General features: G+C 39.8%; 1 protein-coding gene across 3 annotated transcripts in view; it reads left to right on the plus strand.

Annotated features, from left to right (window-relative positions):
• Nucleotides 1–1,733: 1,733 nt before the first annotated feature.
• The window catches only part of nkain2 (sodium/potassium transporting ATPase interacting 2), a 375,717-nt gene continuing 350,756 nt past the window's right edge, over nucleotides 1,734–26,694 (plus strand). The window contains exon 1 of one of the 3 annotated variants that reach the window (XM_052025318.1): nucleotides 1,734–2,829. In XM_052025318.1, the coding sequence (XP_051881278.1) occupies nucleotides 2,776–2,829 (54 nt within the window). In that variant the 5' untranslated portion in view covers nucleotides 1,734–2,775. The remainder of the gene's footprint in view (nucleotides 2,830–26,694) is intronic. The other 2 variants (XM_052025317.1, XM_052025319.1) reach the window with 2 other exon arrangements.

Genomic DNA, 26,694 nt, shown 5'->3' on the forward strand with positions numbered 1-26,694 from the left:
TTCACCAAAGAATACACAGTCTTCCAGGAAACTGAGAATCCGATTGTCAAAATTTTGCATGGTTGAACAAACAGTATCCTATTTCTAGATCTACAGGGTGAATTTATCCATATTTTTCCATTATTAATTTAACTGGAGTTCAAACTGAACCTGTGCCTGGCCCTAGTGCTACCCCATACTTTAAAAAGGCTGTTCTTTATTATATTAGCTGTGATGTATTGTTTGATTTTAAATGCAGTTATAACAAATTGTTCAAGCAGCTGAGCAACTGTAAGTAGACTCCTGGGCCACAGTCTCTGGTCCTGCCGCCTCTGGACACTGAGGGACTGGGTCCTGTGTAACAGTCTCCTAAAGGCTTTAAAAATGCATTCAAGAGGAAAAATGAGTGGCATTGACACATTGCAAGTGAGTGCATTGAACTGATGGTACCCCGAATCTAGAGAAAGACCGGAACCAATTGTATTTACTGTATATAGTATGAATGCCGTATACTTTGGGGGGGGGGGGGGGGGGGGGGGGGAATAACTGCAAGTAGATTGTCGACACGTCAATGGCGTTTCCCAACATTGCCGGCGTTGAAATGGCCGGAAGAGGTCGCTTTGATCATTAGAAGTAGCCTGCGGCCTCGACTGACAAATAATTTCAATCTGGACCAATCGATATCTACAATACTCATTGTATAGACGCAAGTAAACTAAAGGGCGTGGAAAGTATTTTAACTAACGGATATTAATTGCAAATTACTATATTGCATTAAGACTACGAAACAAACCGTGAATGGATTAGAAAGTGCCTGATATCTGAAGGAAGTAGACTCCAGGACAATAACAGTGTAACGCTTTGACATTATTTTCAGGCGGGCATCTTTGATCAAAGAGTCATAAGCAATTACCAATTAGTTATTTTACGTGGACATTCTTTGAAGTTTACTTTAATGTTTTTTTCTGCACATTTTTTGGAAAGTACTTAGCTATTCTTAAGGAACCGGACATTTAGCATTTGAGTGCGAAAGTAAGGATTAGACATAGTTTGTAACAAATGCTACAAACTATCAAATATTTATAACAAATGTGAAGCAGTGATGAAAAAGCTGAACATGTATTGAGTAATGTACTAGTATTTAATAAGATATAGTAAACGCGCTGCGGTGGAAATAAACGTATAGATGCGTACGGAAAAAGGAATTTAAGATTGCCATTCCCACGCTTCTTACATTGCTATAATGTCCTGAAGCTCGGTAAGTTCGACAGTTTTACTGCAGAGAAGTCCACGCTACATTATCACTTCAAACATTGTCTTTTGTCTTTTCAAACTGGAAGATTGTGGAATAACTTCGGCAGAACAATATTCATCATTAAACGCCATGCTTTAAAAAGCATGATTTGATGACAGTTTATAGATGAAAAAAAAGTAATATAAGTTTTCAAATGGGGCTTCCGAAATGTTACAGGAGTTCGGTCGTGTCATTGACTTAATTGCTCATGACACAACAGACCTCTCCATCATTAACAATGAAAACGATACATAAAGATGTTACTGGATACATGGTTATTAAAATGTGGTAATGACCATAGATTACTATCTAAAGCATACACAATACATGAAAGTGTTCTTGGTTAAAATTCTCTCAGTGGAAGTTGCCGAATCTAATTGTGGAATGGGGTTGGCATTAGTGTAAAATATTTTCAAGAGTAAAGATATCGCAATCGCAGGGAACTCACTCAGTTTGCTTCTTAAAACACTCCTGGAAACTGAAGGAGATGGAACAATAAAAACTGCTCGATGCTACACATTCCATTTCAAAGGCGTCCTATTGCAGCTACAATAGCAAGACTCTGATTTCCAACAAGGGGCTGACACTGTGTGCCTTTTGCTAATTTGTAGCGTCAGATGGCATATCTGCAGTTGCTGCATGGTGCCCCTGCCTGTGTTATCTCTATTGCTTTTCCTAGTCGGGTGAGAGCAAAAATGAAAATAACTGGAGGACATCAGACAAGCTGTCAGAGCGATTAATCCAGCACCGCCAGCAGATTCGCGCCTGCCTGCCACCTCGGCAGGAGCGAGGTGGCAGCACACGGCTCCATTTCGGCGCTCGCACCAAACGGCTCCAACAGAGCGAGAAGCTTGCAGCAGCCAGACTCTGATCCGGGTTCGTTCAATCATCTCGCATCAGCCGTCCCCCAACTCCCCACCCCGCCCCCCCCCCTCCCCACCTCTCCCGCCAGCTCCGAGTCGCGGCGTCAGCAAAGCTGCGAGCTGGGAAATAATTCACCCCACAACCATTGCCAGCGGTTAGCATCAAAGATAAAAAGACGGCGCGCCGCTGACAGTCCTCTCACAAGTAAATGATGGAGTAAAAAAACGGCTCAGAAACCAGCGTGGATGCTTACACAACAACAGAAAGAGTTTTTGCACATCCCAACTACCACCTCCCCACCCACGCCTTACCACCCCCCCCCCCCCCCCCCCCCTTTTCCTCTTCGCCTGCCTTCTTGACGACTCCCGTGGCAGTGGTGCAGATTGGCTGGCTGGCTCGCTGGCTTAGCCCAGCGATGGTGAGCAGGAGCTGCTGCGTGCCGTAGCGCGGCGGACGGCGGGCGCTGCCCAGCCTGGCGCTCGCTCGCTCGCTCAGTCCGCGCGCGCACGGCCGCCAGGTGTGGCGGAGCCCGGCAATCAGAGCGGCGGGGAAGGCGCAGAGGGACAGACCGAGGCACCGGCAGAGCCTGAGGGAAAGGGTGTTCCGGACCGGGCAACAACCCCCTCCCTCTTCGAGCCATGGGCTGCTGCAGCGGCAGGTGCACTCTCATAGTCATCTCCAGCCTACAACTAGTAAGTGGAACCAGAAACTTTTTCTAAAAAAAATAAATATACATTGATGCCTTTTGTATATTTGAAGGAAATTCGGGGCTTTTGCATTCTTACAGCATAATTTTTTATAACTCGTTCCAGCAAAGTGGATGAAATAAACTGAAAACTTTTGTAATGTAATTTTTACATGATTTAAATGCAAATGAATGTAACATCTTTGTTACAAGCCTTTGGTACGCGTGTTTAGTGCGTTTTGCTGCTCTTTGTAATAAAGCATAAACTCAGTTAAAACAGGTATTTAACAAAAGAACGGTAAAGTTTACCAAGCATTTAGATCTAAAGTGAGATATAGTGGATGAAGTGTTCATGGAGGCGTAATGGATTTTTTTTCTTAGCTGCTTTTTTTTGTACAGACGTCACGATTTTTACTGTTATCAATAACGTGGATGGTTTAGGTCTTTCCGCAGGTCACATTTTGGATGACAGTGTTGTGTAATAGTCAGGACGTAGACTGATAGATAAACACTGGCAATGATGTTCGTTGCTTGGCCGCTCAACTGTGATTCCCACGTTATTTTAGTTTTGACTTGGGCACCTTAACATCCACAGTGTATATGGTGAATCTACACACCAGCTTACACGTTCACTTCCATTGAATGATTGTTCTTCAGTTTTGGTTTGCTGTCAACTCTGACAGTAGCATTGTGTTGGTGCTCTGTGTTGGAACTGAACGATCGATGTGGTTAAGTTGCGCACGAGCCATTCATTATATACCACCTCCAAAGAATAAAATGTCTCCAGCGTGGAGGCTCTGGTCATGTTCAATCAACTGTAGAGGGGAGTCCACATCATATGCATGCCTGAAACCAAACTCCTGAAACCTGCGCTGGGAGCTCCACCATGGCAGGAGATTTCCAAGAGGATTGAGGAAGTGCATCAAACACGATCTGCGTCTCATTTAAAAAAAAGTAATATTCTCATCAACTCATGGGAATTCCTAGACTGCAAGACCGCTCAAAATAAAGATGGAGCATCCAGGAGAGCACTGAATGCTGAAGTCACTCTGACAGGAACACATTGCAAACAATGGAAGGAGTGCACGACATCCCAAAGGAGCCCACCCATTCACCCTAGTAGGCATCACCCGCCCCACTTGTGGAAGAGTCTGTGGATTATACATAGAATTCTTCAGCCACCTCAGAACCCACAAAACTGGAGTGGAAGCACGTATCCTTGACCCTGGTGGACTGCCTAAGAAAGAGGAGGATAAAATGATGCAATAACTTGTAAGCTCATTCTGTTTCTCCCTTCCTACATTAATTACATCATCTATTATCTCCCTGGAAACTGATGTGCATGAGACCAGAAAGTTTTAATGGTGCTTTAAATTAATTTGCTTGTATCTGCCCGTTAAAATAGAAGATGACTTCCTGACATCTGAGACAACTGTGACAATTGATATTGCTGATTAGGTGCCAAGATGAGATTTCTTTGCCAAAGGGGACCTGAATTGTTAAAAGCACTTACAGTTATATCGAAATACCAGTCATCGTAAATCTGGATCTAAGTAGACTACCAGCAGTACAATTTTATTTTAAGCTGTCATTTGCTCACTGAACCAAATTGATGCATCTAACTGGGCCTTGTTTCCCTGTCAAAAGTTATTGCAATGGTGTCCTCCAAATTTAAAAACAGTAGAAGCAGTATTCATTTTGAGCCACAGGGGGCCACTTACTTCTGCCTTAAAACCTCTTCACTTGCACAGTTTCTTGTAACAAGAACACACTGGATAGATGAGTGGCACTCACTCAGTGGTTAAAATGTATCAAATGTATTCTGCAGGGAAGTCCGTCTGTATAATTATGGCAGATCATACAAGTAGCTGTGTGAAACTCTTGTTATGTAATGCAGATGTGTTTGAGCACGAGATATTTCTTCATTTTGCCAACCTTTGCAATGTTTTTGTGGTAAAATGTTTACACTACTGCATCAAACCAAGTTGTAAACAAAGTTGTTACATTTCTTGTTCATTAATAATGAGATCTTTTTATTCTAATTTCTTCCTTATTATTAAATTATTGGAGTACATAGCATAGTGGTTCTACAACTGGTCAAATAATCTCAAGGCATGGACTAATGATTTGAAGTTGTGAGTTCAAATCTCCCTCAGTTCAAAGGCAATGAGGAATGGATGATATAAGCTTAATTTGCCAGCATCACTCAAATCCAGTGACTGAATGATAAAAAAAACACCAAGTGTTTCTGATGTTTAAATAACTGTTAATTAATGAATATTATAAATATTGAATTTTATGACATTTCAAAAAGTGAAATGAGAACCAAAGTGCATAGATCAGGTAGCATCTATGAAGGGAGAAACAGTTAATATGTGGGATCAACAATGTTTTGGCAAAACTCACCACAGATTGAGTGGAATGGAGATGATGAAATTTGAAATTATTTGAAATCAGAATGGGAATTAAGTTTCTGGAAAACATGTACATTCTGTAGTTATAATGACAAACTAGTTGCTTGCAGATCAACAGAATGTGTGATGTTGCAGTGCAATTCTATTATTGATATCAGTAACAAAAATCTATAGTTGCTTTCTGTTGAGTATTTTGTCAGTGCTATATATAGACATTTACATGGTGCATGGATTATGTTCCCTGTAAACACAATTTGTGTCTTTCTTCTGAGGGAATCCCTTGGGATTGAGGATGATTTACTTCCACTCTGGTTTTGTGGGTTCTTCCACAGATGGTGTAGATGGTAGCTGCTGGGACAGGCATGCAGATAAGTGTGTGAGGTGGTCTGCTCTTTCAGCTACTTACACAGCGCCTCTGTGTGCCCCCTAGTCATGGCTTTGAGATTCTCTACACTATCCCAAATTCTCCTTCTCCATTTTAAGTGGACCTGGACCACAGATTTCCAGGAATCAGTGGGGATGTTGCATTTCTTTAAGAAGGCTTTGAGCACATCCTTTTTTCTTTCTGCCTGGTAATCTCTTCACATTACAAGGTTTGGGAAAGAGTGCCCATTTTGCTCATCTGGTGGTGGGAAAGTGAATAACCTGGCCTGCCCACCAGAGTCAACTGAGTGCAGCTATACCTTAGTACTGTGGATGTTGGCCTGAAAGAGGACACTGACATTTATTCATTTGTTCTAACGGTGAACTCGACGGAATTTGCTGAAACAGCACTGGTGCTAATTTTTCCATCCCATAAGATATTTAGTCCAGATCTTAGTAACATGTGCCCAATAGACCATGAGGTATTAGGTCTGAGGTCTTGATCTTTATACTCTTTTCCTCAATCAGTCAAAGGCTGTGCTATACATTAGAGGCAGTGGTGAATTTCATCATTGATATCTGCCTTCACTGAGAAGTGGCTCCCGAGATATTGGGAATTGTTCCATGTTTTTTTCAGGGTCTTGTCGTGAACTTTTATTGCAGGAGTATGGTATGGTAAAGCAGGAGAAGATTGTTAGAACACCTTTTTGTCTTGTCGATGTTGAGTGTAAGGTTCATCCTCTTGTATGCTTTGATGAAAGCATTGACAATGGCTTGGAGCTCAATGACTGGGTAATCCCAGGGAATAGACATCAGGAGTGAGCTGGTCTGGGGTCTGAGTGATTCATCTTGTGGAATTAGTGAATGCCTTCAGCTCACTGCAATACAGAACCACTATGCTGCAATCATCAGTGCATGCATCCAATCCTGGAAGCTTCAGTCAAAGCCAGGAAGGGTTTCTACTTTGACTTCAGAAGGATACTAGGTATCTCAAACAATGATTCAATGCTAGATTGGGAAGGGACACAACCTCCTGACAAGGAATGATCAGCAAGGAAGAAGTTGGAAATGCTAACTAAAACAGGGTCCTTCTCTGGACAAAGTACCTGCAGCATGTCTGGCTATAATAAACACCCTGTTTCATCAGGGAGATGAGCACAAATTGTTGTGGCAGCACCCTTTGTCCAAGTAAAAAGACAAACTGCTGGAGGAACTCCGGGCCTTCAGGACATCCAAGTTGTCTTTTTTTAGATAATGGTGTTTCCACCCCACTGCTATTGATGGAGCCCTCACCCGCATTTCCTCTATCTCCTGCATTTCTGCCTTCACCCCATTTCCCCCCACCCCCAGGCATAAAAGGGATAAGAGTTCCCTCGCCCTCACCTACCACCCCACCAGCCGACACATCCAACATATCATTCTGCACAACATCCACCATCGCCAATGAGATTCCATCACCAGGCACATCTTCCCTTTCCCTCCCCTCTCCACTTTCTGCAGGAATCACTCTCTCCATGACTCCCTTGTCTGTTCATCCCTCCCCACCGATCCACCTCCTTCCCTCCCTCCCCAGGCACTCATCCCTGTAACCGCACAACGTGTTACACCTGCCCCTCACTTCCTTCCTCACCACCATCCAGGGCCCTAAACAGCCCTTTCAAGTGAAGCAGTGAATCCCTCGGTGTTATTTATTGCATCCAGTGCACCCGGGTGCAGCCTCCTCCACATTGGTGAGACCGGATGCAGATTTGGGGGGGGGGGGGGGGCGGTGCGCGTTTCGTTGAGCACCTTTACTCCCTCTGCCATGCCTGCCGGGATCTCCTGGCGGTCAGCCAATTTAATTCCACTTCCCATTCCCACACTGACATGTCTGTCCACGGCCTCCTTCACTGCAAGGTTGAGGCTAAATACAAGTTAGAGGAACAGCACCTTGTATTCCACCTGGGCAGTCTCCAATCTGATGGCATAAGCATCGAATTCTCAATCTTCCGGTAACCCCTCCTCTCTGTCCCTTTCTCCCCCTTTTTTCTTTTCTCTCCCCTCCTGATCCAACTAGCCCCCATCACCCTGTTTCTTTCCCCTCCCCCACCGTCCCCATCTGCCCATCACCCACACATTCCTCCCACTGGTTCCCCTCTCCACCTCCCTCCCTTTATTTTATCCTCCAGTTCTCTCCTATCAGATTCCACCACCTTCAGCCCTTTGTCGCTTCCAGCTATCATCTATCTTCTGACATCATTCCTACTCTCCTCCCTCCCTCATACATCTATTAGCCCCCTCACTTGATCTGCCTATCACCTGCCAGCTCTTGCTCCACCCCTTCGGTCCACCTTTTTATACTGGCTGTCTCTTTCTTTCCAGTCCAGATGAAGGGTCTTGACCCAAAACATCAATTATCCATTTCCCTCCATAGATGCTGCCTGATCCGCGGAGTTCTCCAGCACCTTTGTGTATTGCAGATTCCAGCTTCTGCAGTCTCTTGAACTCATCAAACTCTAGAATGGATCTCTTATATGCCAAAGGTGAACTTCTGATGTCTCAATCTATCTTGTCACAGCTCTTGCACTTTATTTGTCTAGCTGCAGTGCACCTTCCCTGCAACTGTAACACTATTCTGCATTCTGTTTTTCCTTGTACTACCTTGAGGTACTTGTGTATGGAATGATCTGTCTGGATGGCACGAAAACTAATGTGTTTCACCGTATCTCAGTACATGTGACAATAGTAAACCAATTACCTCTTGTGTCCCCCTTGTCCAAGCACTGGCATCTACTGAATTACACCATATCTGAGGAAGGGACTACAAAGATATCTGTATTACCTGTGCCTTGACAGACACTGATGACTGTTGTGCTGATTACAGTTAATCCATTCTATTGTCACCATCAACCAGGCCCCAAGACATCAGCTTCAATAGGAGTGTTGCCACAGGATGATCAATGTCAAAGCTCCCAAGGACCCCACAAAGGCAGCTCTTTTCAGATAGTACCTCAACCAACCTGTCAACTCCCAGCCTACAGAAACAGTGAAATGCCCACAGCTTATGGGCTGCCCTGAATTCTTTCATCTTTGAAGAGATTCATGGCTTTTCTAGCCGGAAGAACTAGAACTGGTCTGATGAGAATGACCAGGAGATCAAGGAGGTAGTTAACCACAAACATAAGGCATTCCTGGTTTGGAAGCTTAAGGGAAAAGAAACAACTTGTGTATCATCCAGATGGCAGTTAATTGCAAGAAGGTATAATATTATTAACTTCTGAATAGACCACTTTTTCTCAATTACATTTTATCAATGATTTTATATTTTTCTAGTTATAAAGTGGTTCCTCTGCATAATTATATAAAAATTTTATACTGCATATATTATTTAAAAATTTTAAGACTTAACAAGGTAGATGAACCGTTGACATAATCACACCATGGAGTATGTAGCTCCTTCCATTTGCCAGGTGACAACTGTGCCAATCTGCATGCTTTTTCTCTTCACCATACAAATAATGAGACTACTTGCATTGCAGCTGATTTTTGTGGCCTCCAAGTCCTATTTATGACTGCAGACTCCCAAAGTGATTGACTTGTAACTGCCTTCTGAATTCAGGGTGATTGGCAATGGATAATAAATGCTGATTTTGCCAGCGGTGTTCATATCCTGTGAATGAATAAGTAAAAAGTACATTCAGTTCAGGGTGGTTGAATGAGAACTTAACCATGTACATACAGATATTACTTACCTGCTCAATGCCTCACCAGCCACCATAAGACAAAGAAGAAGAAAACTTGTGGAGCATCTGCAGGTTGTTTTGTGCACTGAGTATGTTGTTAAGTTGGCTTGAAGCACTTTGCTGCAGGTGATGGTGTTGACATTAAGCTTCATATCTCCTGCCATTCTTCCCCAATTAATTCTATGAAAACATTCTCATGTTAAGGTTTACCCATAAGGGGTCTCATAAATGATCAGAGACTATTGCTGAGTCTCTCAGGAATGTGCCTTGTCTGCAGATTGCAACATTGAGTTGCTGGGATGGTACAATTGTGCTCTTGTGGAGTATTTAATCTGATATGTTAACTTCTTTGATGTGCTGGATTATCTTCGCATAATTTGATTTTCCTGTTTGGACAAAAAATTTAATGGTTGCAAAGAAAGCTTCAGGTAGGTTAAAGCTACTTCTAGACTGAAAGTCAGTCTGATAATGAGTACTTCTAGGCCTTGTCATTTTTTTTCTGATTGTTTGTGAAAATATGTAGGTTGCTGGAGAAGACAGATGAACCACACTTCTTATTTTGGAAGATGGAATTATTTCTTGTCTCACAAAAGCATGAAAAAACTGGGATATGGTATTGTCAAAGTTCAAGCATCATATTTTGCATAATGGGACATTCTAAGCAAAATGTCTGCTCTTGGGCAGACTCATAAGATTATAAAGCTCATTGTATGCACAAAAAAAAAACAAGAAGCTACAGGCATCAAAATGTGTAAAAGTATTTCCAAAAGTATTTCCTTTTATAACATAGCATAATTGTAAATGTTTCAATTGTGCTCATCAATTACAATATCATTTAATTTTTTGAATAATACCTACCTCCTTCAACTATACTGCTTTACATAGCATAGGGTTGGACATGTGTAAATACATCAAGGATTAATTATGACCTTAGACTTGACCACTCCTTGATTCAGATATCTTGTACCTCCAATCATGGGATTCTGCTGAAAACTTTCCTCACAGATAACTTACAACAGCAGCTTAACCAAAGATAGACACCACATGGGGACCTACGCATTGGATTGAACCTTTGCTTATCTGCAGGCTCATGCTGAGGCCGATGAGTCCCCTTTCCTTCATCCTGATCTGTTACTTCTTAATTGCTGAAAAAGGGCTTATTAATGATGTGCAGAAACTTTCCAAACTTTTGATTTTGTCCCTGTAACATTAATTTTACATTCTTTAAATTTGATTTGCACACACATTTTCTCTTCTACTATGAGAATTTAGAATGTAAATAACAATGAAATTAATTTAGTCCGACATTCACTATAATTAACTGAAATAGAACTGGTTTACTGGTTTATACAAAAAGTTGGAAATCACCTCAACTATCTTTTAAATAAAACCTTTTTTTCTAACTTAATATTATCTATGGACTAAGTCACATAAACTAAAAGTGGACATTCCACTTTGAATAATATTATTCCAGGGAAAATATAAGAGACTAGCTGTTAAATTATACAAAATACAGCAAACCAAATGAGGAAGATTTTCAGTCCTATCCCATAGATCAGCGCAGTAGAAAATCAAGACTATTTATTGGCCAACTTTCTGATCACAGTTAACCTGCAGTTTCTACAGAAATGTGCAGGTCTTATGCAGTGTTTTAGCTTCTGGTGTTCAGTAATTATTATGATACTTAAGTATTGGTATTTGGTTTAAGTGTTGCATTTTTTGTTGTAAAAAGAATATGGAATTTCAAATGATGGAAAATGTCAGTGAAGGTCAGCATGGCAGATTACAATAATTTTGAATTCTGCCTCTTCTATCATGAATAAGCTTTCTATATAGATAGTGTAGTTGAGGTAGTGATGGTCTGGATCAGGTGGATGTTATTCTAACATTAACATTTCCTTGTAGGTGATACGAATTCTCATGAAACATCACATAATTGTTGATGTTATAAAAGGAATCTAATCTGCAATTTGTATGCTTGAATTAATTTCACGTTTGGCTTTCATGGGAAGCCTCATCTGCTGACAGTTAATATGAATATTGGGGCAGGCAGTGCAATGTTCTGATGACTTATTTAAGTTGTTAGAAAATCATTGTGGATTGACTTCAGGTGTGCAGTAGCAGATAAGCTTTCCACTGAAGATTGCCTTATAAAATTTAGTTTTGGTACTGGTGAAACTTTGTGAAATGCATACCAGGAGAAAGCATGTGGTAAAATCTCAGATGGCAACGAGGAGCCATACAAGAATGAGATAGATAGGCTGGTTGAGTGGTGTTGCAATACCAACCTCACACTCAATGTCAGCAAGACCAAGGAATTGATAGTGGACTTCAGGAAGGGGAAGTAGGGAGAACACACACCAGTCCTTATTGAGGGGTCAGTGGTGGAAAGGGTGGGCAGCTTCAAGTTCCTGGGTGTCAACATCTCCGAGGATCTGTCCTGGGCCCAACACATTGATGCAATCACAAAGAGTGCACACCAGTGGCTCTACTTTGTTAGGAGTTTGAGGAGATTTGGTATGTCATCAAAGACTCTGGCAAGTTTATATAGATGTACAGTGGAGAGCATTCTGACTGGTTGCATCACAGCCTGGTATGGAGGCTCCAATGCACAGGATCGTAAGAGGCTACAGAGGGTTGTAGACTCAGCTAGCTCTATCACGGGCAAAACCCTCCCCATCATCGAGGATAACTTCAAGAGGCCTCAAGAAGGTGGCATCCATCATTAAGGACCCTCACCATCTGGGATGTGGCCTCTTCTTGTTACTACCATCAGGGAGGAGGTACTGGAGCCTGAAGAAAACACACAACAATTGAGGAACAGCTTCTTCTCCTCCATCATCAGATTTCTGAATGGTCCATGAACCCATGAAAACGACCTCATTATTCCTTTTCTTTTTGCACTGTTTATTTCTTTTGTAATTTATATAATTTTATGTATTTGCACTGTGCTGCTGCTGCAAAACAACAAATTTCACATCATATGAGACAGTGATAATAAACCTGATTCTGATTCAGATTCTGACATGGTGAAATATTAACTTATTTTAGTACAACATAATTTTTAAGGAGACACGAGACTGAAGATGATGGAATCTGAAGCAACAAATACTGGAGGTGAGGGTTACTTGAAATTGGAAAATTCATTGGGTTGTAGACTACGTAGGCAGAATATAAGGGGTTGTTCCTTTAGTTTCTGTTGGTCCTCATCCTAGCAGTGGAGCAGGCTGAAGATGGATAGGTCAGTGAGTGAATGGGAAGGGGAATTGAAATGGCATGCAACTAGGAGCTTGGAATGGCCATTGCAGACAGAGCGCAAGTGCTCTGTGAGTCAGTTGCCTAGTCTGTGCTTGGTCTCATCGATGTAGAGAGGGCCACACAGGGAGCACTGAGTTCAGCAGTCAGCTTTTCAAAAAAATGACTGTCATTTTGTTTTTAATTAGAATATTCAGATACTGAAGTGTGTCACTGCAACAGCTAATTGTTCAGTTAGTCAATACCAATAAACACTATAATCTCAAGTTTACAGATTACTCTCCTCCTTCTCCCCACAAGAGCTTCAGAAGAACTGACAATTTATGATCATGAGAAATGGCTGAGAGACCACAATCAATAACAATTCTAGGTTATACTTTTTAACGTGAAAATAACAGCATTCTTAGAAATGTGTATTTGATTGCCAATGAGTTTTTATTTATATAAGGTACCTTATCCTTTACAACAGCTTATCTCCCTGCTTTTCTAAGTAAAAGCAATATAGACCCAGCTCCCATTCTGTCTGTAAAATGATCAACTATGTTGTAATCAATGTAAGGCAGCAAATGCACTCTTTGAGTATGCAACTATCTGACATGAGTGGAGTTTGTTGTTTTCACTTTCCTTTGAATAATATTCTGACTTCTGTGTCCTGTAGAGAAGATCTCTATTGAAGGATTGAGGCATATGTGGAGGATTCCTTTAGTTTATACATTTTGTTATCAAAGGAAGGGAACTGTAATGCTGCTGTACAGTTTATCATTTAGACATTGAGTATGAGTATCAAGCAATTCCTGCCCAAGTATTGTTAAGCCAATCACATCCAAAACCTTGTGTACTCTTTCCCCGAGCAGAATGCCTCAACTAAGAATGGTGCCAAACATTGCACTGGTACAAATATTTCCATCTATATTATGTCTTGTAATAAGATTACAAGATGAGGGATAAGAATCATTGTACCTTGCAGCAGTAGCTTTGGATGGTGTGTGCTAATTAAGTGTCAAAAGTATGGAGTTTATCCCAGAGAAGGAGACCATTCAGTCCATGTTCTCTGTGCCTGTTCTTTGCGGGAATAATCAACATGACTGCTTCTGTATGTTTTTGCATCAAGTGTGTATAAACAAAGAATATTGTAATCTATGCATCAGCTATTGCCTCTGGCAAAGCTTTCAGTGCTCTAACAGCTCTCCAGAAAGAAATGTCTCCTATCCTTTCTCCTTACTCTCTAATGGATAACTTGAATTTGACAATTTCTCACTGCTGACTTCATTATTTCAGTACATTGTATTTAGTTGTGTATGTCATGTTTCCTCCCTTTCCCTTATATTAGTATTTGGAAAATACAGTAGAATTAACCTGATCCAGGACAATATTGAACTTTTGAGCTTTGAAACATTGAAAGATATATGTAATGGATGATGAAATCTTAGAAGTTTTAAAAAGGCTATATCTTAAAAGAAAAGTTTCTGCTTAATTGTATATGAAAATTATGTTGGAAAAAACAAACAAGAGGGCATATTCTAAAATTCCATTGTTTCAATTTATTTTTTAAGAAAGGTATGTGCTTATGAGAAAAGAGGGAGAGAGATTTTTTTGAGGGGTGTACTTAGATTAAGAAGTAGACAGAAAGGACAGAGACTAGCCATTTTGCAGTTCAGAGTTACACTGGGGGATAGACTCATCTGATCCAGAATGTGTTCCCAATCATAGTGGCTTTGTAGAGGGAATTGCATTTATAAAAGGAAAGAACAAATTTACAAGGCATGGAGAAAGCTGAGGAATGACACTAATCGGGTAACTTCTTTTGAAAATGTACGGGCAGATTGAGCAAATCACCACTTTTGGTGTTGTATGGTTCAATGATGTTCAGCTCAACCCCCCCCCCCCCCAGTTGAATGGCAAAATCTCTAGTTAAACACATTTAAAAGGCATTTACTATACTATATGTATTTTACATTTATTCCTTTTTACTGTTTTTTCTTCTGAATCTCTAACTTCTAATGTGTACCACCAAAGGGATTCCTTTTGTCCCAAGTTAACTTCACACTCAGGCCCTGAGTTTAGTATCCATTGCTTCCAGACATCTTCCATTACTGTCCTTGCTTCCAAACATCTTTATGAATAATACATTTTTTCTGTCTATCCCAACATTGGGCAACAGAAACTGCTACAAATGTGCCTAAACGCATGTTTCTGTAAATAAAATTAGGTTATATTCATCAAAGCCAGTTGACAATTATCAATATAATTTATATTTTAAATAATTGTTATACCCAATAAACTACCAACATTAACTGTCTAATTTCTGATTCATTCTTAAAAGTACTTGATATCTAACATCTTAATACAAGATTAAAGGAAGGTAACTGAATGTGGCATTAAGGAACCCTGGTAAAAATGAAGTCGGTGGATATCAAGGGGAAGACACACCAGTGGTTGGAGCCATATCTTTCATAAGAAAGATGGTTGTGCTCATCACAGGTCCATAATCCCAGCTTTGGGAAATGACTGCAGAAGTTCCAAGTCAAACCACTTTCAGCTGTTTCATCAATGATCTCCTTCCACCATAGGGTCAGATCTGGGGATGTTTACTGATGATTGGACTATATTTGATTCCATTTGCAACTCCTTAGCTAATGATGCAGTCCATACATGAATGTCATAAGGCCTAAACAACATTCAGGCATGGACTCATCAATGGCACAGCAATTGGGCCACAGAAGTGCCAAGCAGTGACCAGCAACAAGAAAAAGTCAAATCACCTACCCTTGACATGAAACAACATTACTATCACCAAGATCCCCACTATTGATTGCCACCATTGACCAGAAACCTATGGATGAGACACATAAATATCTTGACTACAAGAGCAGACAATAAGCTGGATTTCCTGTGTTGAGTGAATTTCTACCATTTACAAGACATAACTTAAGTGCATGAAGAAATATTCTCCACATGACTGCAGTTCTGACAATACTCAAGAAAATAACACCATCCAAGATAAAGCAACCCATTTTATTGACATTCCATCCACAATGTACACATTAATTTCCTCCATCACTAGTGCAGCATGGCTACTGTATGTACTATCTACAGAATGTACTGCAGTTACTTGCCGAGGTTACACTAAAAACATCTTCCAAATCCACCTTCTCCAGCACCAAGGATAAGCTCAGCCAGTGCTTGAGAGTACCACCTTCAATAGTTTTCCCTCTAAACCATGCATCATCCTGACCTGGCCCTACATTGCTGTCCCTTTGGCTGTTGCAAGGTGTAAATCCTGGAATTTCCTCCTCGGTAGCACTATGGTATATCTTTACCAGAAGGACCCCAGTACTTCAAGAAACTGGTTCAATACTACCCTTTCAAGGGCATATGAGGGGGGGGGGGGTGGAAATAAGTGCTGGCCTTTCCAGTGATCAGAATCAGGTTTATCATCACTGACTTGTAAGTCATGAAATTTGTTGGTTTGTGGCAGTAGTATAGTTCAAAGACAAAAAATTACAATAAATTACAAAATAAATAAATAGTGCAAAAAAGTAGAATAATGAAGTAGTGTTCATGGGTTCATGGACCGTTCAGAGACCTGATGGCGGAAGGGAAGATCTGTTCCTAAATTGTTAAGTGTGGGTCTTCAGTGATGCTCAGAGCATGAATAAAGAATTAAGTAAATATATATCTCTCAAATTATGAATTGTCTTATTGTGTAATGTTTTAATATAAGATGTTGTATAGAATTTCCTATGAGAGAACACTGGTTTGGCTTTGAATTGTACATGACTTTCAATTTTAAATTGTATACTGAATGTACCCTCATTCAGGGTCTTTGTGCAATTAACAACAACGCAAAGAATAGCTGAGAACATGAGGGGAAATTGTAGATGGGATTATGAGCACAACTTTAGATACTATCACTTTTACATTGCTTTTGGCATTTGTTGCTGCTTAGAGCAAAGTCAGCGTTTATTAGATTTGCACCTATTCATAGATCTGTAATCACATATAAAATGAGACTCTAATGTTGCAGAGTTCATTTTCAGTAGCAGAGAGATGGTTTGACACAAAAACTTGCCACACCATTAAAAGAGTACAACTTGTTCCCAGGTTACGAACATATGACTTACGGACACCCATCCATATGAACGAGCTCCCATATTATTAAATTCAAAAATCCAACATATGTACATAGGTTCGTTCTTTTGAACAGAAGAACTAGTTTCCTCTCTCTCTCCCCACTTTTAATAAATGTTCTTTATTATTAGTCTTATGCATTTTTTGATGCCATTCATTATAGTACTGTGGAGGTATAGTTAACATATCGAGTGATTTCTGTGTATTTTCCAACTCCTGGACAAAATTGACTTATGGATGTCTGTAAAAACAGACAGCCCGTATTGTTGAAGTTTTCTTAAAGCATAGCAGTAAGGTTATATCAAATTTAGTGTTCAAATTAGATATCTAATATTAAGTGACCAGTCTGTGGAATTAAGTGCTTAATGAATTTTACCCTAAATCGTTCTGTGTAATACATTATATCAGTGACAGATTTAGAAGTAACTCTTCATATAGAAATAGTCATTCATTTCATCAGAACATGTCACTTTTCAAAATCAATCCTAATGATGCCTGAAATTTGACAGCATGTGACCCAGTGTTTAGGGAAAAGTAAAATGATGAAGTACAATTTTGGAGGAAGCCTTTGGGAGCAGTGGGCATCTCAATTAGCAACTTGTGGATTTCTGGGTTAAACTGATATATAGCTGCTGTATACTGCAGTATGGCTTACACACAATTATCGGGGTATTGTTCCTCTCATCTTTACACGTAAGCCAAAATATGGCCAATAAGTCAGAGGTCCACACTAGCATCACATTGAATGGTAAATGTGACACCTATTTTTCACACACATTTTGATATCCTTCTTTTTCACCAAGAAATTTCATGGAGCTGTGCCATATCCATATTTGTCTGTGTGCTTTCTGCTTTCATCTCTATCAGCTGCCTTCTCACAGTCCCATTGGATTTTTTTTAACTGCATGCGTCCAGTTGTGAGTGACAAAAGCAGTGGGGTGAATTGTGCTGTCAATCACGCTGATTCACTTGGCATTCAAACATGGAGAACTTCCCTGGAGGTAATTTAAGTTCTGAGAACTGTCAGAAATACAGGCTTGGTCCTGTAATTTCAGTAAAGAGTGGCAGAAGTATAGTTCCAATATTGTTTAGAAACAGATTGTATGATGGAAACAAGAACAACAAATTACATTTATCCAGCATTTTTAATGTAGCTGAATATCCCAAGGTGCTTAACAAGAGTTTTATCTTATATAAAAGAAAGACCTGTTTCGCAATGAGATATCTGAACAGAGATTGAAAACTAGACCGAGGAGGCATGTATTAAGGAACATATTAAAGAAGGATAAAAGGCAATAAGTTCAGTAAGGTATTTCCAAAATGTAGGCATCTGAAGCATGGCTTCAGAACAGTAATGTCAAAGATGCCAGCGGTGGAAAAGGGTGCAGATCTGTAGAACTGGAGAAAATAGGGAGGAGTGAGGAACTGAAAATGAGGATGAAGATTTAGTATTGAGTTACTCTTGAACTTAGAACTTAGTTAGCAAGGAAGGCTGGGATTGTGCAGTTGATACTGGAATTCAAACATAACCAAACTAACTGGTGGAGCAATGTAAAGGCACACTTGGTGTCCCATCTGCACCATTTTTCTATGTCGCTTTTGACAGCAAAAACAAATTCCTAGGACATTTTCTCTTTTTCCAGTAATTCACAATGTCATCTGAATTTCACTGTTTTCACCAGATTTTCAAGGCCTACATAGGCACCATCTTATCTTTAACCTTGCTCCTTATCTCAAAGAATGCATTGTCTTGTCTAACCCTCACTCTAACCTTAACATTATTATGCAATAATAATATCTTTTGATCTTGGTTATGCACTTAAGTCTGTATTAGCTGAGGTTTGGTTAGCCTCATGTGAACCATTTAGCATTAATTAGATTTTAGGACAGCTTCTTCCCCTCTGCATCAGATCTCTGACAGTCCAGTGAACCCATGAAGACTACCTCGTTGTTCCTTTTTGTTTGCATTATTTATTTATTTTGTAACTTACAGTATTTTTATGTCTTTGCACTGTACTGCTCTGCAAAACACAAGTTTCTTGACATATGTCAGTGATAATAAAAGCTGATTCTGATTAAATTTTGTTTTTGTGTAAGAGCAAGGAGTTAGTTGTTTTATTGTAAAGCATGTTGTAAGCCTATTTTGTTGTACACATTGTATTATAGCATTATAGCTTATAATAAAATATTTTAAAAATCTTACAAATTCCATGAATAACAATTTGACCAACAAAACTGAATTTTTTCTGACTTATTAAGTTGGAGACTAGCATTAATCATGTGTGCCAGGATAAGACAATGCAAAGGATTATCTACCATCCAAATCTCTAATCACTCAGTGAGGTTGAAGAAAGGTAACTAGGCATTCTAACTTAGTACTTTGCACACTTATTGCTTCAAGGTAAATATATTTAAAGGAGTTGACTGATTAGAATACATATGTACATTATTGAACCAGAGTAGAGCTAGAGCTTTATTCTCTACAGTTTCAAGAATTTTTGAAGTAAGGAATAGCACAAAAAGGATTGAAGATTGCAGTAAATAGAGAAGTGTTTATTCATTGAAAGGGGAAAGAAAAAAAGTTTAATATGTCTCTGTGATATATGTTTAAAGGAAAATAAATCAAGAGGACAAGAGACAAAATAACTACCCGAAAGCTCTGAAATTTGCACTCTTTTTCCGATGCACCATCTGTGTATGCAGCATCCTACTCGGAGGATTGAACTGCAAAATTAAAGCTCTTAGGCTGAAAACTATTCAAAGTATAATTCCATTATTTCCTGGGAACAGCAAATTAAATGGAATTTTTTAAAGGCTGTAATAGATATCTAGTTATCTTGTGGATGAAAACTGGATACTGCAAAAATATATTTAGGTACAAATAAGCTGCACACATGTACAATTGCTAAAGCCCTTGACAAAGCATATGGGAAGACTGTCATATAAGCCGGGACTGCTTAGTTACAAATTAGATTTGAGCAATAATTTGGATATTCCTGAGAATTGTAAGCATTTCCACAGCACCCTTATTCCCTGTTAGTGTCAGGAAATTCAGACAAACGCGGAAGTCCTGAATTCCCTAATTGATGTTTGTTAGGCTTCTGCAGACATTATAAAGCCCAGTGGTGGAGCACCAACTTGTAATGCTAGGAAATCTACATGCTGACCTGTAGCTGTCAGGGACATGGTAAGATCATATATTCTTTTGAACTGAGTTTTCTTATGTTTATGTCAATTGTTTTCAGTGTTTTAAGAGTTTTTATTTTTTAACATTTTTGATAATTTTAAAGATATTCTGAATAGCTTGATTAACTTTTGAATGATTTTGAATGTTTCCGAATTTTACAGGCAGCCTGCTAAGCCAGGGGGATTTCGCTCATAAATTGCTGGAAAGTTTAGGACTTCCCACATGAATGTGGAAACCCTGATCTTACTGGACAAGCTTTGCTGGCAATTTTCCAGCTGAGTTCATTGTTGTACTCCAAAGGAGTCAAACAGTGGTGCAGAAGGTGCAGGGTTGGAGAGGCCATTCAGTTCAATGGTGCTTGTAGGGCTCAGGAAGTAAAGGTAAGAATGCAAGTTATGTTATGATTACTTGCGTTTGCTTTAATGTTTTCAATTTGTAAAGTTGCTTTAGATGGTTTTTAATAGATTATTCCCCAAAAAAAGTGATACTTAAAAACTGTTTTAATTGTTTATTTTAGTAGTGGACACATGGTTCTGAGTGGTAGGAATGTTAAGACAGCTTTGATAGATAGCGAAGCTGAGCCAAGGTTTTACCAATTATCAGAGGTTCCCAGAGAGGTTTCATATGTTGGTTATTTTAATTTAAATTTTATTACAGCTTAGTAACAGGCCCTTCCAGCCCAACGAGTCCGCGCTGCCCATTTTAAACCCCCAAATTAACCTACCCGTACGTCTTCAGAATGTGGGAGGAAACCGGAGCACCTGGAGAAAACCCATGCAGACACGGGAGAACGCACAAACTCCTTACAGACAGCAACAGGAATTGAACACCGATTGCTGGCGCAGTAATAGCGTTGCACTAACCGCTACGCTACCATGCCACCCAATTTCATCTTTCAAGGCCCTGCTGCTGTTCAGGACTTCATTGCTTGGCTCCAGTGTCATCTCAGCTAGTCAGGTTGGCCTTTGTATCTGAAACAGCTAAGTTTTGAATGGCAGCAGACAGGAATAGTAAGTGTGAGCAGAGGACACCACTCAGGAAATTCTAGGCCATTGAAGTCAATAAAGATATTGACTTGAATTGAATTAGAAACCTTAAACTAGAGCAGACTGCTGAACTAGATATCTTGTATCCAAGGAATCTCATGAAGCTGGATACATGCTATATGACCTCCTTTTGACCATATCTATAAAAGCTCATGCGATGCTTATCCAGCTCTAGTTTATATAAAGATCTGCAAAGCTTAACCAAGGAACTTTCAGTCTATTAATTTGACATTAGTTACAGGTAAGAAATGCAAAGGGAACATAAAATGTTCTCTTATGATGGCACATGTCCATTACCAGTTGAGGAAACTGCAACTTTGAAGCTGGTGAATTGCTGTTATCTTAATGAACTGTGTCGGGTAGTTATCTGTCGTAATGTTGTTATGGCATGTTTGCAATTTTAGTTGAAAACCTACTGCCACAATAAGTTGAAGTGTATCACTTTTTGCTCTAATACTGAGCAAGTTGTAGCTGCACTAATGTAGAAGAATCCAAAGCACATGACAATAGGATATATGGAAGTCCCATGGTGTAGGAAGAATGGTTGAGTTTGTAAATTTGCAAAAAGCGTAGAAAGTAGGAGATATTCCTTGAAACCAAAATTAGTGCATACAAAAATGGAGTTCAATATGAGATAACAGAAAAAGTCACATAAGGATGTTTTGGAAAGATCAGGACTTATAAATAAAGAGCAAGGGGCATTAATGTTTATCTTGTGCAAATGGGCATATTCCAGTATTAACAACATTGTAGATAGTGTATGTGACATTGTTTAAAAAAAATCAAAATGAGGTGATCTATGAACTTAAAAAGGCCATTTATTAGTCATTGAAAGCTTTGACACTGGTAAATTTAATGGCACAACAATGTGCAACTGGTATCCTATCGGAATTAATAGTTGCAATGTTAAAATCGCACCCACTGTCCAGAATATTTCATATTACAGGTTAGGTAACCAGATGCCACAAGAGGCAATTGTGAATTATATTGTTAGTATGGGACACTTGGCAGGAGAGAATAAATACAGATCTTTCTTGTGCAGTGTATAGAGAGGCAGTTTAGGGGTGGGTTAAGTGACAAGAACATTGAGTAGCAAACAAACTATGGACGATGCAGAGAATTGCAATCTACGGTTTGCTTATAGGCATGGAAATACACCTACCAACTGTATGCAGGGAGCTGTTTTGAATACCTATGAAGTTGATAATGTTGTAAAGGAATACGTGTTGAATGGATCCATGCCACTGTTACTGACATGACGAAAGATTCCAGTGAGTTCACAACTACTATTAAAATAAATGGCTAGGTTGCAGCAGACCACTCAGTAATGGGATGAGATACTTATGGGAACAACTTTGGACAACCTTGTTTATGTTTTATTATACACATACTCTGGAGAAGTGTTATAAAAACTAAGGGAAATGATGTACCCAATGGATTAGGGTAGTTATACTGTCAATAATTCTTGCAGACAATTCCAGAATCAGATTTATTATTGCTGACATATGATATGAAATTTGTTGTTTTGCAGCAGCAGTACAGTGCAAAGACATAAAAATCTATAAATTACAAAAATAAATGAATAGTGAAAAACCAGGCTGTGATGCCACCAGTCAGAATGCTCTCCACCATACATCTATGGAAATTTGCAAGAGTCTTTGGTGACATACCAAATCTCCTCAAACTCCTAATGAAGTGGAGCCGCTAGGGTGCCGCCTTCATGATTGCATCAGTGTGTTGGGCCCAGGATAGATCCTCTGATAGGTTGACTCCCAGGAACTTGAAGCTGCTCACCCTTTCCACCGCTGACCCCTCAGTGGAGTGTATTCTCCCGATTTCCCCTTCCTGAAGTCCACAATCAGTTCCTTGGTCTTGTTGACATTGTGCGAGGTTGTTGTTGTGACACCACCCAACCAGCTGATCTATCTCACTCCTGTAAGCCTCCTCATCGCCATCTGAGATTCTACCAACAACAGTGGTGTCATGGGCGAATTTATAGTTCGTGTTTCAGCTGTGCTTATCCACACAGTCATGAGTGCAGAGAGAGTAGAGCAGTGGGCTAAGCACGCATACTTGAGGTGTGCCTGTGTTAATAGTCAGCGAGGAGGAGATGTTATTCCCGATCCCCACTGAGGAATTTGAGGATCCAGTTAGAGGTACAGAGGCCCAGGTTTTGAAGCTTGGTTATTAGTACTGAGGGAATGATTGCATTGAATGCCAAGCTGTAATCAAGAAAGAGTAGTCTGACATGTGTCTTGTGGTTGTCTAAGCGCTCCAAAGCAGAGTGGAGGGCCAGTGAGATTGCACCTGCTCTAGACTTTTTGTGGCGGTAGGCAAATTGCAGTGGGTTCAGATCCTTGCTCAGGCAGGAGTTAATTTGGCCCTGAAACCAAAAGTATTGGCTAAGAACTGGAGTACAGCACCTAGAGCTAACATATTCTGTTCAAGCTCAGTCCTAGGTAGAACAGGAAAAGAAAAGGAGTGAGAAAATAAAAACAACCCTTCCCTCCAAGGTCACTTGCTGTGCCTTTGATTCAGCACTGCTTAGAGGAGGGAGACAGACACCTAAGTGAGTCAACGGTACAAGCAAAGACAGAAAATGTCTGGGCAGATCAGATATGAGGGTATGGCAGCAGGAAATACTAGAGAAATACTAGACTGCAGATGCTGGAATCTAGATGAAAAACACTATGATGCTGGAGGAACTCAGCAGGCCAGGCAGCATCCATGGAGAAAAGCAGGCGGTCAATGTTTTGGGTCAGGATCCTTCTTCAGGACCTTCTTCTGAAGAAGGGTCCTGACCTGAAACGTTGACCACGTGCTTTTCTCCACAGATGCTGCTTGGCCTGCTGAGTTCCTCCAGCATCATAGTGTTTTTCATGGCAGCAGGAAAGGTATGCAGTGACAAATATAGAAAGCAGCAAAGACTAGAGGAAGTAATGAGAAAGCTGTTGCTGAATTTTAAAGAAAAAGGTTCAATTGCTCTGCATAGTTAATTACGCAGGGCAGTCAGATGAGAGAGATATGCCACCTAAAGTGATAATATTCTAAGAAAAAGTAGAAGTGGATGATTGAGTCCTTCCAATATTTGTGAAGAATCTGGTTGAAGGGTAAAGATTCAGGGATCTCAAAGAACTGATAGCCTTAACTATCCAGAATGAATCTGATAGGAAGTTGGGACTAAAAATTAAAAAAAACTCAGGTGCACAGTCAGCACAGCAGAGATGGTATCTGTTAGAACAGAGCTGAGGAGGAATTTCTTTAGCCAGAGGGTGGTGAATCTGTGGAATTCATTGCCACAGACGGCTGTGGAGGCCAAGTCATTGGGTATATTTAAAGCGGATGTTGATAAGTTCTTGATTAGTAAGGGTGTCAAAGGTTACTGGGAGAAGGCAGGAGAGTGGAGTTGAGAGTGAAAAATAAATCAGCCATGATTGAACGGCAGAGCAGACTCAAAGGGCCAAATGGCCTAATTCTGCTCCTCTGTCATATGGCCTTATAGCAACTGAAGAAACCCGACAGCAGGAATGTGAAATAATTGTGAATACATGGAAAGAGGAATCTGCATCAGAAGACTCAGTTTGTAGCTGTGAAACAATGCATTCTGCTATATTAGGGGATTGGGAGTAAACATCATCAGAATGGAACTTAGAAAGGTCTCTTTGGACAGGAACAATTCATATGGGGTGCAGCTGATTCAACAAAAAACTGATAGCTACACAGTGAGGATTATTGACATGTGATACAAAACTCAATGAGACCACGATAAGTATTGAGAAAGGTATGACTTGAAGTATGCAGTTAGACTGTCTAAATTTTTGTCCTCAATCTGATTTTTTGCTGATTATGGAGCTCCTAATAAAGGTACATCATTTGTGTATAGAATTGGACAAACTGAAAAAGGAATGCATAACATTATGTCAACAGCGTCAGGATGCAAGCAAGCAGTAAATAACTTTTAATGAAATAGAGGCTGCTTTAACACTGATTATTTGCACAATGTGCCATTGCCCAAGCATGGCAGAATTGGCATTGTGATGTTTGGCAAAGGCCAATGGCAAATTATTTTGAGGAAAATGGAGAGGAAGTCTGCAAGTCAAAGCTTTAAAGGGGAAGCAGTGGAAAGGAGCAGTACAGCAACAAGGGAGTCTGAGAATGTATGTGTACAAAGGAGCAGCAAAGGAATAGAAGGATCTGAGGAGATAAATACATATCGGAATTTGGAGAACAGAGAACTGAAGTCCAGAGGATAGCTAGAATTCACCTGGTGCACTGGGTGTGTGTGGCTGAATATCCAAAAATGTCTGAGAAGATCAATCAATATGCAATTGATGTGGCTCAGGGTCACAATCAACTGGGAGATTTAAAGCGGTGAGGGATATGAGACAAAGGGATGGCATGAGGTCATAGAGGAATAAGGAAACTGCAAGGTGCATAGGAGTTGTTGTGTGCTTATGCATATGCAACTTCTTGAACACGATGAAGTACACAAGTGTATATTTTGAATATAAAGAAATACTCAAGTTTGTAGTTGATCTGTGTTTATTTATCAGTGTATTTAAGTCTCCATTGTAAATTTGATTACCTATTATTACAGCAATGTTAACTTTTTTTAAAGTATAGATGGAGGATATATGTATGTTAGCTGATAAGGAAACTGCTGCTCTAAGCAGCACTAATCCATTAACCTTTTAAAAAACCATGTTCTGTAGCATCTATCATGACATTGCTGTACCATGCTTGCAACTTGGAAGATCAGGTGTCAAAATACATGGTTTTGTTTTACTTGATGCTCCATGTCCAAGAGAGATAAAGCCATACTCAATAATACCTGTACAGAACAAACTACTGTACTTGTTTAATGACCTTGCAGAAGAAGCTATGAGGAATACCAACATGGCTTCTGGAACAAGAGTGGCTCCAAGAAATTTTAGTTTCTTTTTTTTTGGAGAAACCTTGAGATTAGAAGATGGTATTAGAGTGGGTAAAAATTTCAATGTATGTCATGACACTATCTGTAGCCAAGAGATTACTGCCAAATAGCCAGCGATGTTGGTAACAGTCAGGATGGGGAATATGTGCAGCAGCTGCTGGACTGCTCATTCTTCTCACAATGCAGCTCCTTGGCACAAATGAGGACTCAGCCTTTTTGCTGATAAACATTCTTCATTCAAAGGAGTAGATTAAAATGCTTAAGTACTGGTGGTCAATGCAATTTATGGGTTGTAACAGAAAATTCTGGAGTCATGGAAATTTCCAAAGTATAAGTGTACTCATTTTGATTCATTTTAGTTTATCAATCTTTAATAATTACCAGCAATATTTTACACTCTCTTTGGTGTTATTTCACAGCAGCAAAACATCTGGTTGACAGATTCACATGTCTGTATTGCTGCTGACACACAGAAACATGTAATGTTACATATTAATCTTGTATATTAGTACTACCAAACATACTGCAAACATTAGCAACTTCACACAAGATGGTGAGTAGGTTGGTCACTAACTGATGATTTCACATCATGATCGCCACTTTTCCTGTTACAAGATTACTATTGGATCTTCAGTCTTTGCAACATACTCTGCTGTGGTTAAACTGGGTCAGAAGTAAATCCCAATTTACCAGAAAATAATTTCCTGAGCAAGTATCATATGAGCTGTTTCCTCAGAAACATACCAGTCAGTATGCCTGGCTTTTAGTTCTATATTGTGAAAGAAAGCAGATCGAGTAATGTATTAACCAATAGAACTGGA

This window comes from Pristis pectinata, chromosome 10 (genome assembly GCF_009764475.1).
Source record: "Pristis pectinata isolate sPriPec2 chromosome 10, sPriPec2.1.pri, whole genome shotgun sequence".
NCBI classification, from domain to species: domain Eukaryota; kingdom Metazoa; phylum Chordata; class Chondrichthyes; order Rhinopristiformes; family Pristidae; genus Pristis; species Pristis pectinata.